The sequence below is a fragment of the Pinus tabuliformis genome, chromosome 5_2, assembly GCF_031772625.1.
Source record: "Pinus tabuliformis cultivar Carrire ecotype Pingquan chromosome 5_2, CPIR1, whole genome shotgun sequence".
Taxonomy (NCBI): domain Eukaryota; kingdom Viridiplantae; phylum Streptophyta; class Pinopsida; order Pinales; family Pinaceae; genus Pinus; species Pinus tabuliformis.
Genome location: NC_142306.1, coordinates 187,760,834 through 187,778,752, shown reverse-complemented (window position 1 = coordinate 187,778,752; position 17,919 = coordinate 187,760,834). Strand labels below are relative to the sequence as shown.

The 17,919-nt window shown below is 41.1% G+C and overlaps 1 protein-coding gene across 1 annotated transcript in view; it reads left to right on the top strand.

Annotated features, from left to right (window-relative positions):
* Window positions 1-1,047: 1,047 nt before the first annotated feature.
* The window catches only part of PTAC4 (plastid transcriptionally active 4), a 161,402-nt gene continuing 144,530 nt past the window's right edge, over window positions 1,048-17,919 (top strand). Inside the window, exons 1-5 of the mRNA XM_089436150.1 lie at window positions 1,048-1,422; window positions 3,707-3,831; window positions 4,002-4,112; window positions 4,347-4,411; window positions 4,498-4,579. Of these exons, the coding sequence (XP_089292276.1) occupies window positions 1,227-1,422; window positions 3,707-3,831; window positions 4,002-4,112; window positions 4,347-4,411; window positions 4,498-4,579 (579 nt within the window). The 5' untranslated portion in view covers window positions 1,048-1,226. The remainder of the gene's footprint in view (window positions 1,423-3,706; window positions 3,832-4,001; window positions 4,113-4,346; window positions 4,412-4,497; window positions 4,580-17,919) is intronic.

Here is a 17,919-nt window from a genome sequence, read left to right as displayed (position 1 = left end):
GTGTACATATGCGGATCTACCCCCTGCAACCCTTCGTCTTTGCATGCATGAAGCGACTGTGGGGGGATGAGCCAGACGATCCCTAGGCTGACAGATCCTGTATAGATCAGTCCAATTTCTGAGTGTAGATCCGGCCTGTGGCTGCAGAGAAAGGTCCATGCATGTGTGCGATGGGGCAGATCTGCTACATGCAGACCCCAATCCTTACATACAAGAGACGTCAGCAGAGAGATAGGCCGAATGGACAGCAGGCTGTCGGATCCTACATAGATCCAGCCAAAACCTAAAGGTTTCCCGCCCCCGAGATGGGATCTAGACCCAGAACACCAATTTGTCCGCGGATCTCTGATCTCTTGGAGTTTCTCGGACTTCACCAACAGATCCTCCTTTATAATATTTTGCCCTGCAAGCAAATCTGCTTTGCCGAAAACGTCAAATACTTTCCTGTCGTTGGGCCAAAAAAACAATAACATACCGGCTGCTTGGAGGGATTCAGGAATATCCCGCGTCGCGTTCTTAAGGCCGCCTCTGAAGAGATCTATGGCTGTAACCGGTCCTGCCTCGTCGCCTCCAACGACTGTACTGCCATTGAATCCATTCTCGTGGCTGGAGAAGATTGCTGCGTTTGCCATCTTCAGAACCCTCAGTCTCCTCCTTCCCGTAAAACAACAATTGATGAACCTTTCTTTACCTAGTCCACCTTAATTTGAACAAATATTTACATAAAATATGAATAAGATGTTAATAAATATACTTATAAAAAATTATCATTAATTTTTTCGAAAACATAACTTTCACTATTTTTGCTTTCCAAATTACCATCATTAGCATAGGGTTGCTTTCTAAATTACCATCATGAGCATATGGGTCTTAGCATAGAGGTCTAGATCACTAGACTCTAATTACTTCGAAAAGAAGAAAGAGGAACGGTCACCTCATAGTGGGATGCATCTTATCACTCACTCAAGACGGGCACCTAGTCACCAAGGGTTGGCTTTCCTGGCGCTCACTTTACCACCGCATGGGCTAATCTTCTTGGCAACGTGTAATAAAACTCTGGAAAATTTACATATTCCCACCAATCAGAAGCCACATTATGCTGTATACTCCGCTAAGGTTCACAAGCATATCCACTTCACCTTTCATTTGATTAAAATCTACAAAACTCCACAGGATTGATCGATCCTGTACTCGAGCTTCAATTTTGTTTTCAGGAAAGGACGGACATGATGCAGGGAGGGTCAGTTTTACCAGCATCCCACAACATGAATTTGAGCATGGTGTATTCGCCATGTGAAGTGCCATCCAGAACAAGGGCCAGGATGAGCCCTACCAAAGGGTACCAGCTTTCTCCATCCAGGATTCGTCTCTCTTGCAGTCTCTTCTCCCCTGGACTCACTTCCAGTTTTTTCAATGGAGGAGGTATTCATACTCTGCGTTATGCTTGCCCTTGTATTAATTGTGCTCGAAAATATAAGAATTAGGGCCAGTTTCATTTATTATAATGCTGAATAAGACACCCAGGGTCAGTTCTAGCTCCCCCAGGACATACAACGTAGCGTCTCTACTGTTGGGTTTTTTCTCTTGTGAAATTCTTTATGACCGATGTATTATTGTGTGTTCATTCTGAGGGTCTTAATGGGAATTGAACTTGTGACTAATAATCATTAATCATTTACCAATGCTCATCATACAGGCTACTTAATCAATTACCAACGCCCATCATACAGGCTACTTAAAAGAAGTAGGAGGACTTATATTTGCTGTAAAAGTTTTGTGTGCTTGGTGATTATAATACTGATGAGATGGGTTTGGAGTAATTAGTTTTGTTGATTTCTGCTGTCGAAATTCTCTTGATCATCGAATTCGGCGCATAAGATGCTACAGCTGTTTTGCCATCATAAGAATTAGAAAAATGCTGCCATTCATAATTGATACAGCATTAACTTGAAGTAACAAAACTACCAACTGAAGCCTTTTATCACCCATGAATGCAAAGATGGTTGGTTTGTTTGTATAGACTTTTATATTCCATCATTGTGAAAACCACCAAGACCTTTCCATTCCTGAGTCTGATACGTCTAAAACTGAAAACCCGTGTCGCTGAAATGCCTTCAATGATGATATGCATGACAGAGACGACTAGAAAGAGCAATTGACCGCTGAAGTCACAGGTGTCCGCTGCAGGTGTAAGGGGCTTTTAATAAAAATGTCTGTCATGAAAATTATCCAACCCAAAAATGAAGTACAATGGATATGGAACTTAGACTACAGGGCAAAACCATAGTTTTAAAACTCCGACTTGGATTCGGAACCGGCCGAGGGTCGACTCGGAGTCCGAGTTGGCCTAGTTGATTTCAATGATTAGGTTGTTGTAAAAAATAATATATATATATATATATATATAATCTTTAATTATTTATTTATGAAAAAACATATTTTTAAAGATTTTCATTCATGTTTCCAAATTCAAAGCATTAGAATATAGAGAGAAGAGAACATATGATCAAAGTATGCTCATGAATATATCTATTATTATGGCAAGATCAGAGTATGCTCATGAACATATCTATTATATCAAAATGGCACCCAGTGCACTGTCCAATACATGTAATATATAGAGATCAAAACAAAAACACATAACCAAGGAGGCTCTAAATGGTCTCTACAACAAAACATCTCTAGTCACTACTGCTAAACAAGGCAAGATCATTTGGCTCAGACTCTGAATTAGAGTCAGACGGGGAAACCCATCGCTCCTCCTCACTACTGCTACAAAAACCAACTCCAACTCTTCACAAACTCCTCACAAATGCTCACACAAATGCAATGAGATAGCTGTGAGTAAATGTGAGGGGGTTGGGTCACTTTTATGGGTTTGGGTCACTTTTATAGGCTTGGGAGAGGGGTAGAGGCATTAAGAAAAACAAAACCAAAAAAATTTGAGTTTGAAGTCTGAGTTGCCGCCTTTTTTCCCCGTGGACTAGCTCGGCCGGTTTAAGACGGGCTCGGGCGAACCGGCCGGTCTGTTACCGAACCGGTTGAATCAGTGTCCGGTAATGGACCGGCCGTCGGACCGGTTTTTCTACCTAGCTGACCTGGGCAGGGGTCTGGCTCAGTCTACTAGGCCGAATCCGATTCGAACCGGCCTAGTTTTAAAACACTGAAAGAGACTAGAGTGCAACTCCTCTTGATGATGTTGCAAGCAAACTATCTTTCGTAAGGACAGACTCATCTGTGATGGTGGTCTGTCTCTGAGTAATGCTGAACAGATCCTAGATGGCTTCACAACTGTAGAACAAGGGTGGCAGGTCACTTGAACCTTTGATATAATTGTCTAGAGCTGAAACTTTAGGTACTTGTTTTATATAAGTCTGTTATTCCTTTATGAGTGTTCTGTATGGATTATACAACCTTGAAGGCTTGAACCAGCCATCTCTCTTTTTCCTGTATTCTTTGCCCTATTGCCATTGAATAAAACTTGTTACAGCGGCTATGCTGTAGGCACTTCTCCCTGAATACAATACTTGTATGCTAGTGTTCTTTATTCAAACTGGTTGGTTTCAACGATCTGTGCGTTCCAGCTTTTTTCTTTTTTCTTTTTTCATTTTGTATATGCAAAGTAATTTCATACACAGATTTGCTGAAGTCTCAAGTGTTATCATCAAATCAAACATTAAATTTCTGACTTTTTTGTGGTCTATAGCGTGGGCTTTGGAAATGGCAGCTTTACAACATGCTGTTTCTAGTAATGGTGTACAAAACCACCATTCTGGAGGTGCTCTTGGAGCACAAATGAACATCTTTGAGCGTATTGCTAGATTAGTAAAGGTAAGGTAGACCGTAGACCATAGAATAACTAAGCCTCATTGAATTCTATCTGTCACAGCAATATAATAAATAATATTGAGTGACCTTGGTTCCCATTAATTGTTGCTTCTCCACAGATATTTAGAATGTTCTTTCCTTGCTGAACCTTTCCTCCTTTCTGTTGACAACAGTCATATGCAAATGCAGTTATAAGCAGTGTAGAAGACCCAGAAAAGATGTTGGAACAGACTGTTTTGGAAATGAACAATGATTTGATAAAGATGCGGCAAGCTACAGCACAGGTTTAGCTGCAGCTTTTGTTTAATAGGTGCAGAGGGCAACGTTCAATGATGTAAAGTGTTGTGAAGTAGGGTTTAATTTCAATGGAAGCCATCGTTAGGAATTTTTCTTTGATCCTGAACATGAGGAAGCTATGATAGACATACTGGTATTTGTTTTTAAAGAATATACCCATTGGTTATAAATGCATTGCCTTACATGTAAATACAACTGAACAATTCTTTGGCATTGTTAAGGTCTTAGCTTCTCAAAAACAATTGGAGAACAGATATAAATCTGCAAAGCAAGCTGCAGATGATTGGTGAGTTGTTTTTGCCAACCTTCGATCTAAAATTGTTGAACTAGCTTAGCTTACAATTGGGTTGAGTAATTTATCCTTGTGAACAGGTATCGTAGAGCCAAACTTGCACTGGAGAAAGGAGACGATAATCTTGCACGTGAGGCTCTAGTACGACGCAAAAGCTTTGAGGTAATATCTTTTAAACATCATTACAACTTCCTAGTTTGCTATGATAGCAACCTTTCTTTTGAAAATGCATCAGATGTATAGTTTCTAAACAATATAAAAGGACACCAAGAATATTACATCATTAAGACAAAGGATGGTCACACAGGTGCCCTCTCCCTTCATAAGCGAAGAACGCAAGTATGCCTGCTCTTGTTCTGATCACAAGATTAAGTTACACCTTTTCTAAAATTACTCTGATCTAAAAGTTGTTTATTCTCTGAAATGATCTGGATTAGTTGTGTGATGAAAGGTTGCTTGACACTGTCCTTTATATAAGAAGGAAATGCCTTGGAGTTGGATCACATCCCAGATACTCCTTGCCAATTGGATCATCCATTTATCCTTTAGAAGGAACCCTTTCCAAAGAAGAGGGGAAATGAAATGGTAGTGTACTTAGCAGCAATCCATGACCCAAAAACTCTAGCAACCATGTAGTCCCATATAATAATCTTATTTGTTTCTTTTTGCGCCGATAGGCGCTTTACAGCCCAGTATGGGGTAGATCTCACATAAAAACGTAAACGTAAACGCAATGTTTAACATTTGACATTTTTAATCTAATGTCGGCCCTATTTAAAAATCAATCTAATTATTATTATGTATAAACACAATATAAATTTAAAATATAAAGAGGTTTAGGAACACCCAAAAAAAAGGTATGGTAAATAAATAAAAATATAAATAAACCATAGGTATGGTAAATAAATAAAACTGTTTTTTACGTAATGTTTAACATTTAACATTTTTAATCTAATGTCGACCCTATTTAAAAACCAATCTAATTATTATTATGTATAAACACAATATAAATTTAAAATATAAAGAGGTTTATGAACACTCAAAAAAAAGGTATGGTAAATAAATAAAACTTTTTTTATAGGTATGGTAAATAAATAAAAATATAAATAAACTAGAGGTATGGTAAATAAATAAAACATCTTTTTATATTTACTCCATAAACCTCTTTATATTTACGAAAACTCAAAAAAGAGGTTTTATTTAGGTGAAGCCTATGGGCAAAATACCATGGGACAAATAATTATTAATACCATGGGCCAAATACCATATTTATAAAAGAGGTATGGTAAATAAATAAATATAAAAGAGGTATAAGAAGAATGGTAAAAAAACAAAATATATCAGATAGGATTAGAAATCAACATCTAATTATATACCAAGTCTATGGGCCAAATTATTATTAATAACATGCATAAAAATATTATTAACCCTAATATTAATATTAAAAGATTAATATTAATATTATTATTAAATCTAATATTCATATTAATATATTATAATATTAATACTATTAAATTTAATAACTTTGTATTAATACAATATTAAATTTGTATATCATAATATATATTAATATATCATGATATACATTACCTCTAGATATATATGGGAGGGAAAAACAAAGACATAGAGTGATAGAGGTCGAGAGATTGGGGAAGTGACAAGGGAGAGATGGAGATAAACTGCAGGAGAGGGGAGAGGATGAATAAAGAGAGAGAGAGGGAGAGGAGTGAGAGAGGTAGAGAAGGGTAAGAGAGGGAGAGGGAGACACAAAGATGGAGGGGGTAGAGAGAGAAGGAGAGAGGGAGGGAGATAGTGAGAGGATTGGAGGGCATAGAGAGAGAGAGAGATGGGGGAAGAGAGAGGAAGGATGAGAGAGAGGACTTCTGACAGAGGAGGAGAGAGGGAGGGATAGAGATATGGAGTTGGAGGGGGAGAGAGGAAGGGAAAAAGAAAGACAGAGAGTGAGAAGTGGAGAGAGAGGGAGTGACAAAGGAGAGATGGAGAGGGAGAGAGATATGGAGTTGGAGGGGGAGAGAGGAAGGGAAAAAGAAAGACATAGAGAGTGAGAAGTGGAGAGAGAGAGGGAGTGACAAAGGAGAGATGGAGAGAGAGTGTGTATTTTTAGGGATGAGATTAAGAGACAAAGGAGGAGAGATAGAGAGAAGGGGGAGAGAAGGAGAAAGGGAGGGATATAGTAACATAGTTGGAGAGAGAGAGAGAGTATTGGAGGGAAAAGAGAGAGAGAGAGAGGATTGGAGGGCAAAGAGAGAGAGAGAGAGAGAGAGAGAGAGAGAGAGGATTGGAGGGCAAAGAGAGAGAGAGAGATGGAGAAGAGAGAGGGAGGTAGGAGAGGAAGGGAGAGAGGAAGAACGAGAGACATGACTTGAGAGAGAGGAGGAGAGTGATGGGGGGAGAGAGAGAGGAAGTACGAGAGAGCGAACTTGAGAGAGAGAGGAGGGGAGAGGCAGGGATAGGGAGTGACAAGGTAGAGATGGAGAGAGAGTGTGTATGTTTGGGGGTGAGATAAAGAGACAAAGAAGGAGAGATGGAGAGAATGGGGGAGAGAAGGAGAGAGGAGAGAGGGAGGGATATAGTAACAGAGTTGGAGAGAGAGAGAGAGAGAGAGAGAGAGAGTGGAGAGAGGGAGGGAAAGAGAGATGGAGTTAGAGGGGGAGAGAGAGGGAGCTTAGAAGAAAGAAATAGAGGGAGAGAGGTGGAGAGAGAGAGAGGGAGTGATAAGGAAGATGTAGAGAGAGGGAGAGAGGACAATAGGAGGGAAGAGATATAGAAGCGGGGGAGAGGGAGAGAGGACAATAGGAGGGAAGAGATATAGAAGCGGGGGAGAGGGATAGGAGGGGAAGAGAGAGAGAGAGAGGTAGAGGAGGAGGGAGGGATAGATAGATAGATTGGAGAAAGATAGTGCATGTTTTGGGGGTGATATATAGAGACAAAGGGGATAGAGATATAGATGGAAAGTGAAGAGAGGGAAGAAGAGAGAGATGGAGGTAGGAAAGAAAGTGAGAGAGAGGAAGTACGAGAGAGTGAACTTGAGAGAGAGGAGGGGAGAGAGAGGGATAGGGAGATGGAGTTGGAGTGGGAGAGAGGGAGGGAAGAATAAATACATAGAGTGTGAGAAGTGGAGAGAGAGAGGGAGTGACAAGGCAGAGATGGAGAGAGAGTGTATATGTTTGGGGGTGAGATAAAGAGGCAAAGAAGGATAGATGGAGAGAATGGGGGCGAGAAGGAGAGAGGAGAGAGGGAGGGATATAGTAATAGAGTTAGAGAGAGAGAGAGAGAGAGGTGGGAGAGAAAGGGAGAGAGAGGAAGGAAGAGAGAGGGGATGTGAGAGAGTGGAGAGAGGGAGGGAAGGAGAGATGGAGTTGGAGGGGGAGAGAGAGGGAGCTTAGAAGAAAGAAATAGAGAGAGAGAGGTGGAGAGAGAGAGAGGGAGTGATAAGGAAGATGGAGAGAGAGGGAGAGAGGACAATATGTTAAATTTTAGGTATGTTCTATGCTTAGAGCAATTTATTTCAATTTTCATAGTTAGCTCAATATGTTTTCCAGATTAGCAATCACATCAGCATTAAAGTAAACTCGCAGAAGACGAGCCAAGACAAGAGGACAGAAGATGTGGCGCTAGCCAGGGACAAACCCCAGTGTGGGGAAACCCTTGATCAATTCTTCTTATATGTTCTTCAATAGTTCAGCAGAGAGAGAGAGATAGTACGTTTACAACAAAAGTCAACACTTTGACTTATCTAGATAAGAGCATAGATCATCTCTAAGAAGATGATACATGAGATTAGTTGAAGACATGTTGCTTCAACTGATTCTCCAAGGTGACTCCTTCACCTATCATTGTGCTGCATTTCGTCATCATGCTGCACCTCACCGTGCTGCACCATGGTGCATCCATCATCACTATGCTACATCTCATCATACTTCATTAATCATGACTGTACCCATCACTGTACTGCATTATGTGCCATTGCTGCACCATGTTGCCATACTGACCTATGTGCTGTCTGCATCTTGCTTGCTTGTTGTCCCTAGCTTGCTTGTTGTCCCTAGCATGCTTGTCGTCCTTTGCATGCTTGCTGTTGCATGCTAGCTATAACATTGCATGCTTGGTGTATTTGCTGTTAAGTACCATACAACTGTCCCACTGTTAGTTAGTTGACCCTTGCATGCTGCTCTCCTTTGGAGACAGATGCTCTGGCTGTTCCGGCAGTTCCCGACAGTTTCGGCTGTTCTCGGCAGTTCCGGCAGTTCCGACAGTTTTGGCAATTCCGGCTGTTCCCGACAGTTTCGGCAGTTCCGACTGTTCCCGGCATTTCCCGACAGTTTCGGCTTTTGCCCTCTGTGTCAGCTTTCCTTCTTGTTCCGGCAGTTCCCAGCAGTTCCGGCAGTTTCAGCAGTTTCGGCTTTTCCCGACAGTTCCGGCAGTTTCTGGCAGTTCCGGCAATTTCGGCAGTTCCTGGCAGTTCCGGCAATTCCGGCTATTCCCGGTAGTTCCGGCTTTTCTTGGCAGTTCCGACATCTGCCCTCTGGATTAGGGCAGCGTTATCCCTTAGGATCTCTCCTCCTACTAAAACCCAAAGACAAGTAGAAAGGAAGAGATCCCGAGTGTGTTGAAATGACTTGAAGGCCACCTCTATTTATACTAAAACGTTGAGCACAAGTGGGGTTTATTTGGTTGTTGGCCGACCTTGACGAATTCTCCCATAACACAAATAAATTCATATCTCCATGAATACTTATCGGAATCGGATGATCTTTAGATCAATCCTACACCTCTTGATGAGAGGGATCCAAGAAAAATATCAGCTTCCATTAATAAAATGACCCACATGGAGTTTGGCCCTAGTTTCCAATTTTAACACTCCCTCTCAACTAGGGAGAACTCCATCTGCTGATCCATATGTCCGATTGTACTATCTCTGCCATCAGTGCCCTGCACTGCTCTGCTCTGCTGAACCATGAAGAAGAAGAATTGATCGAGAATGTCTCATACCATTATCCACTGACCCAAAGTCAGTTTCATCTAAAGAGAGTGTGTCACATCACTCTTGCTGACCAGAAGTCAGCTTTATTGATCCCGGATCAATATCACAAGAGAGTGTCTCAAACCACTCATACTGATCCCAGATCAGTTTCATTGATCCCAGATCAATGGAGGTCATCCTAGCATAGGGAGTACGGTAGATACATCGATGCGTCCATCGATAGTACTACTATGGTCCCTAACCCCATTTCCCTGCTCATTGAGCAGATGAGAGGTACTTCCCATGAGTCCTAGATTGCATGGGTAGGATGCCTCGACAGGAGAACTAATCATCCTGTCCACAGGAGAAAGAATCATCCTGCTCACAGGAGAACTAATCATCCCGGCCCACAGGAGAACTAATCATCCTGTTCCACAGTTGCCACGGAGAACTAATCATCCCGGCCCACAGGAGAACTAATCATCCTGTTCCACAGTCGCCACGGGGTATCACAAGGGAAGGTTGAACCTGTCATCTTGTACATAGTGCACCACCAAGGGAGGGTGAGTCGCCTTGTGGTTGTATGTTGCTCTAGTAAGTACCCCAAACCCCCCAGAGCTCCCAGAGCTCAATGCATGCAACATGTAGGACCCTTATAAGAAGGTCTCTCAACGACTCCAAGTCGTTCGGGAAAGTCATAGATTTGACCTTTCCCTGGAGCTTTGACAAAATGTCTGCGACCTGTACATCAGTCTCAATGCGATGGAGCCTCCTCGCTCATCAACTTACCATATCCCAGATAAGGCAGTATCTGATGTCTATCTACTGGAGCAATCATCGAATACAGGATTCCTCAATAATCGAATCCCCCCTCTGGTTGTCACAGAGAATCACAGTGGTATTCATCATGTGTACAAACATCTCACTTAAGAGCTTTTGCAACCATGCAGCTTCACACGAGATCATACTCGTAGCTATGTATTTGGTCTCGGCGGTGCTTATAGCAACTGACTTTTGCTTCCTGCTCATCCATGATATCGAAGCAGAATCCAAAGAGAACCAGCACTGAGAAGTGCTCTAGTGATCCTCCACACTGCCTGCCCAGTCAGCATTCGAATAATCATGCAGTTTCATATTTCCGGCAGTGTATCTCAATCCATGAGAGATTGTGGCCCGAAGATGAAGATTCTTGGCACCAATCCAGTGAGGCTCAACCAAATATGAGCTCACCATGCTAACTGCAAAACATATGTCCGGACGGAAGTTCACCAAGAACATCAACGCGAATGAGTTTATGAAACTCAGAGGCATTTCCCAAATCTGGTTCGACATCACTACCATATAACTTCTGAAAGTTAAGATCCTCGAGGTAGTCACAGGCTTGTAGTTTATCATTCCACATTCGGAATCCAACTCCCTCTTACTTCTGCAAATGAGAGGGTCTGCACCTATTAGAAATAGGTCGTCCTCATAAGGTGTTGGTATGAGAGGTCTATCATCCACAACCTTCAAATAATGGTTTGGATCGGCTTCACTCTTAGTGAATCTCAGCTTCATCTGACAGCTATCAATCCTCTCATACTACGCCCGGGAGTTTTGCTTCAAGCCATAGAGGGATTTCTTCCACCTGCATACGTGAGATTCCTGATCATCAATCTCAAACCCCTCGGGTTGTTCCAAACCTGTGGACCTGCTACATGAGGGGAATGGTCCCCTTGTAAGATTTTCCTTCGGTACATCTCAGACATGTACTTTCATGCTCTTTTTGAATTCAGGCATCCTTGTCACCATCTGACTCACAGACCTCCGGTGCTATGTGTTAATGGACATGGTCCCCAGTGGACTTCCTGCAACTTGATACAACCCTGAACTCAAAAACATCTTTGAAAATTCTATTTTCAAACACGTACCTTTCCATCGATGAGTGCCACCCTGTAACCTTTGACTTCCATTGTCGAAATGGACACCAGGTTCTTCTTGCGATCAGGTACATAAAAGAGATTCTGTAAATGAATCAAGAATGGAGGGGTAACATTCCCTACACCCTTTCTGGGAAAGGTGGCATCGGCTCCAAGAATAATCCCACGATTGTTTCCATCTCTACCAAATTAGAGAGTGCACCCTACTATCCGATGAAGTGCCTTGAAGCACTACAATCAATAAGCCAGATTCCCAAAGAATCTGAAGGAGAGGGCCAGTACAAGATAACGCTTCTTTATCTTATCAAAACAACATTTGATTCTTCATACTTGGGGTTCTTTGCTTTCTTTGAAGAGTCGGCCATTTCCTTGATGACCTGCATTACCTGTCATTCCTTTGATCATTGAAGATGTCCTTGGAATGATTGTTATCTTCATCAAGAGATGTGTCTCTGCCATTTAGACACTCCTTCGCATAATGGCCAAACTTATTGCAACCAAGGCATCTGCCTTTCCTTCCACCCTTAGATCCGGACTTCCCAATGAAGTGATCTTTAGGTAGGCCATCAAAAACTTCTGCTGCGCTATTATGATAATATTCTCTGCTTTGACTTCACCCTCGGTGAATTTGAAGAGGGATGAGGAATCCACTGATCCTTTTGTCCTTTCCCAACTGTCTTCGGTGATTGCTCTTTCACTCTTGCTTGGGCATTGTCTTCACCTCAGCTCTGATACCATGTTAAATTTTAGGTATGTTCTATGCTTAGAGCAATTTATTTCAATTTTCACAGTTAGCTCAATATCTTTTCCAGATTAGCAATCACATCAGCATTAAAGTAAACTGCAGATAGAACATAAACATAAATCGCAGAAGACAAGCCAAGACAAGAGGACACAAGATGTGGCACTAGTCAGGGACAAACCCCAATGTGGGGAAACCCTTGGTCAATTCTTCTTATATGTTCTTCAATAGTTCAACAGAGAGAGAGATAGTACGTTTACAACAAAAGTCAACACTTTGACTTATCTAGATAAGAGCATAGATCATCTCTAAGAAGATGATACATGAGATCAGTTGAAGACATGCTGCTTCAGCTGATTCTCCAAGGTGACTCCTTCACCTATCATTGTGCTGCATTTCGTCATCAAGCTGCACTTCACCGTGCTGCACCCATCATCACTATGCTGCATCTCATCATGCTTCATTAATCATGACTATACCCATCACTGTACTGCATTATGTGCCATTGCTGCACCATGTTGCCATACTGACCTATGTGCTGCTTGCATCTTGCTTGCTTGTTGTCCTTTGCATGCTTGCTGTTGCATGCTAGCTGTCCCTTGCATGCTAGCTGTAACATTGCATGCTTGGTGTATTTGTTGCTAAGTACCATACAACTGTCCCAATGTTAGTTAGTTGTCCCTTGCACGCTGCTTTCCTTTGGAGACAGATGCTCTCGCTGTTCCGGCAGTTCCCGATAGTTCCGGCTGTTCCCGGCAGTTTCGACAGTTCCGGCAATTCCGGTTGTTCCCGGCAGTGCTGGAAGTTCCGACAGTTCCGACTGTTCCCGACATTTCCCGGCAGTTCCGGCTTCTGCCCTCTGCGTCAACTTTCCTGCTTGTTCCGGCAGTTCCCGGCAATTCTGGCTTTTCCCGGCAATTCCAGCAGTTCCTAGCAGTTCCGACAGTTCCGACAATTCCTGCAGTGCTGATTGTTCCCGGCAGTTCCGGCAATTCCGGCTATTCCCGGCAGTTCCAGCAGTTCCGGCAATTCCGGCCACTCCTGGCAGTTCCGGCATCTGCCCTCTGGATTAGGGCAGCGTTATCCCTTAGGATCTCTCCTCCTACTAAAACCCAAAGACAAGTAGAGAGGAAGAGATCCCAAGTGTGTTGAAATGACTTGAAGGCCACCTCTATTTATATTAAAACGTTGAGCACAAGTGGGGTTTATTTGGTTGTTGGTTGACCTTGACGAATTGTCCCATAACACAAATAAATTCATATCTCCATGAATACTTATCGGAATCATATGATCTTTAGATCAATCTTACACCTCTCGATGAGAGGGATCCAAGAAAAATATCAGCTTCCATTAATAAAATGACCCACATGGAGTTTGGCCCTAGTTGCCAATTTTAACACAATAGGAGGGAAGAGAGATAAAAGCGGGAGAGAGGGATAGGAGGGGAAGAGAGAGAGAGAGGGAGAGGAGGAGGGAGGGATAGATAGATAGATTGGAAAAAGAGAGTGTATGTTTTGGGGGTGATAGAGAGACAAAGGGAGATAGAGATATAGATGGAAAGTGAAGAGAGGGAAGAAGAGAGAGATGGAGAGAGGGACGAAGAGATTGATAGATATGGAGGAGAGAGCGCGTGTGTTTGGGGGTTTGAGATAGATAGACAAAGAAGGAGAGATGGAGGGAGATATAGATATAGATGGAGGGGGGAGAGAGGGAAGAATATTCTTGTACTAGATGCATTGATTTCAGTGTAGATGTTGATTTGTAATCCCATTTGATTGTTTGCACTAGATGCATTGATTTTAGTGTAGATGTTGATTTCTAATGATATTTGATTGCTTGCACTAGATGCATTGATTTAAATGTAGATGATTTCTAATCCTATTTGATTGCTTACAATAAATGCATTGATTTCAGTGTAGATGGTGATTTCTAATCCTATTTGATTGCTTGCACTCGATGCATTGATTTCAATGTAGATGTTGATTTCTAATAATATTTGATTGCTTGCACTAGATGCATTGATTTCAATTTAGATGATTTCTAATCCTATTTGATTGCTTGCACTAAATGCATTGATTTCAGTGTAGATGGCGATTTCTAATCCTATTTTATTGCTTGCACTAGATGCATTGATTTCAGTGTAGATGTTGGTTTATAATCCTATTTTTTTACTTGCACTAGATGCATTGATTTCAGTGTAGATGTTGATTTATAATCCTATTTGCTTACTTGCACTAGATGCATTGATTTGAGTGTAAATGTTGATTTCTAATCCTATTTGATTGCTTGCATTAGATGCATTGATTTTAGTGTAAATGTTATTTTCTAATCTTATTTGATTTCTTGCATTAGATGCATTTATTTCAGTGTAGATGTTGATTTCTGATTTGATTTAATTGGATGTATGATGGTACATTAATTTTAAAGTGATTGGATTAACATTGTGCATTGATTTCAGTGTAAGCACAAAAAACTATTGACAATGTACATTGATTTTTGTGTTATAGTAATTCAACCTAGTAATATTGGAGAGAAAGAGAGACAAGGTATGATGTTTACTACAATAGCTCAAGCTAAAGATTTAAATGGTTTACAATTTAACCTTTCCTTTTCATATAATCGATATGAAAAGATGACAATCGATATGAAAAGATGACAAAAGTAACAAGGGTGACAATAAGAATAGTAGAAGAAAATAGTTTGAGATTAATCACCATGAAGACTATTTGTAATTGACTATATTCTTATTATTCACATTTTCTATCACTCAACACTATTACATTTTCACTTTACATCCAAAATTTTTATTTCATTTTTTGTCATTAAAGTTATTAACAATAGTTATCATCTCAACAAACTGAGGTAACTAAGAAAATTTAAAATTAAAATGATCAGATTAATTTGAGATATATTTAGCATATTTAAAATGATTATATTAATATTAAATGAGTTTACATATTATTGATAAAATTAATCATATGTTCGTTAGATTTTCTTTGTCCACACATGACTGAAACCAGCCTAGATCCATCCTAACTCTGGATCTATCAAGTGCCGAGAGGGATCAAATCTCTCGATGTGCAAACCTTCCCTCAAATTTTGCACTTAAAAAAGAGGTTTTCACCTCGAGAGATTTGATCCCTCTCGACGCTTGATAGATCCGGAATTAAGATGGATCTAGGCTGGTTTATGGAAAACTATGTAACATCCATTCTAAAAGCTAATACCATGCAGTCGATCCTTAACTGCTAGATTGTCATGAAGAACCAACTGCCCAAGTACGAGCCTCATCATATACATTGGATTGAGATACACTGTCGGGAATGTGAGGCTCCATGGTTACTCTGATGTAGACTGGGTTGGGAGTGTGGTCGATCAAAAGCACATCGGGATGTTGCTTCTCTCTAGGTTCTGATTCAATATCATGGATGAGCAGGAAGCAGAAGTTGGTTGCTTTAAGCACTGCTGAGGTTGAAGACATTGCTGCTAGTTTGGCCTCCTGTGAAGCTGTCTGGTTGAGGAAGCTCTTTAGTGGGTTGTTTGGACATGTGCTGGATACCACCGTGATCTTCTGTGACAACTAAAGTGGGATTCGTCTTTCTGAGACTTCCGTGTTTCATGATTGCTCCAAGGATATTGATATCAGATACCACTTTATTCGGGATATGGTACAATGGGGAGTAATAAGGCTCCATCATATTGGGACCGATGAGTAGGTAATCGATATTCTTACGAAATCTTAGGAGACTTCGATCTCCCAACCCAGACCACGAAACAAAGAGAGAGAGAGGCACCAAAAGCTCGATTTTCTTCTTCTCTAGAGACTCCCCCAAACTCACACTTCTTTTGTCCTCCCGACAAAAAACTTCGCATTTCTCTAGCGCTTCTTGAGATATCGAACTTCCTTGTGAGTGAGTGATTCAAATGACTTCGACCTCCTTCAATATATATGCTTCTTGTGGGTCGAATGGGGGTCCTTAGGTCGACTTGATCTTCCTTAGGCCAACATGATGTGGAGGACACATAATTCATATTTGACTTGATACAAAACCTTTTTACATGATTCGAAAACCCAAGAAGGGTCTCTTCGAATATACAATGACTCTATAAACTCAATATTAATCCTAGGAGTTCACAATGGGAACTTTGACTAATATAATGATGACCCAGGCATGGAACCCATGCTTTAATAAGTCATTTTTACAATAATAAAAATTCTTTTCTTTATTCTTTTGACAAGTACATTACATAATGACTCAAGTACATTATTGAAGACCAAACATAGTTACATTTTCTAACACTCCCTCTTAACTAGGGAGGTATTCATAATGTACATATACAATGGAAGATCTCAAACTATATGAAAACATGAAGAACTTTTAGGCACCGCAATGCCATGGACTAGATTCCTAACCAGGGCAATCTATCCAACCAGTCACTCAACAATTTAGGCACCGCAATGCCATGGACTAGATTCCTGACCAGGGCAATCTATCCAAGTGGGACTAAGGTGGACTCAAGCTTTCAACCCCTGGAGGCTTGCTTGCTAACCACCAACCCAAACATACAAGTGTGTATCCAAAAACAAAGCTCAATAAACAACACCACCTTTTCAATTCTGGGATTCCAGACATCAACACATAGTGCCGACCTGATGTCTCCCCAGGCAATGCTTCACTCGCAAAGCCTCAACAAATCTCTTCCATTTCTTTATCATCAATACAATCACCAATATCTACCAAACCTAGCAGGTTCCTTAGATATTCAAACTTCTTATTAGGAAGAGCCTTTGTCAGAGTGTCTGCTATCTGTTCATCTGTTAGAACATACTCTAACTTTATGATCCCATCCTGCACCAAATTCCAAATAAAGTGGAACTTGTTATTGATATTTTCGTCCTCGAATGAAACACGAGATCTCCAAACATCTTGATACAACTTTGATTATCACAATTAATCATAGCAGGACCCAAAGACTTCTTGAACAAATCAGTCAGGAGCTTCCTTAACCAAACAACCCCTTTTCCTACTTCACACGCAGCCACATATTCTGCCTCGACACTACTCAATGCAACGTGATCTTGCTTCCTACTCATCCATGAGATCATAGCAGCTCCTTGCCTAAAGCATCCTCTGGTAGTGCTCCTTCCATCAGTCTCACTGCCACCCCAATTAGAGTCTGTGAAGCCAATTAGCTTGACTTCCTTACTATCATACTTTAGGCAGTGATGTATAGTGCCACGAAGATACCTCAATATATGTTTGGCAACTATCCAATGATCATGGCGAGGCTCCAATTGAATCTGACTAAGAATGTTCACTGCAAAACATATATCTGGCCTAGTATTTACCAGATACATCAGGGAACCCACCAACTGATGATATGAGGTAGGATCCACGAGACTAGAGTTGGAGCTCCTCAACTTCTTGAGGTTGGTGATCATAGGAGTAACCATCAACTTGGAGTCCATCATCCCAAATTTTTGCAATAACTTGATGATGTACTTTCCTTGCCCCAAATATATCTCCCCAGGTCTCTGCCATACTTCTATCCTAGGTAGTAATGCATCAGTCCTAGATCCTTCATCTCAAATTCAGTGGCCACATCTTCTTGCATTCTTGAATTCTTCTTTCTACACCAGTGATGAATAGATCATCCACATATAATAAAATAATGACGGGCTCATTATTCACGACCTTAATATATAGATTCGGATCAATAGTACTCTTCACGAACCCAATTTTGAGAAGATATGCATCACCATGCCGTCGGTGCTTGCTTCAAGCCATATATGGCCTTCTTGAGTTTGCAAACATGAGAGCCCCTGCTATTTACTTCAAATCCTTCAGGTTGTTCG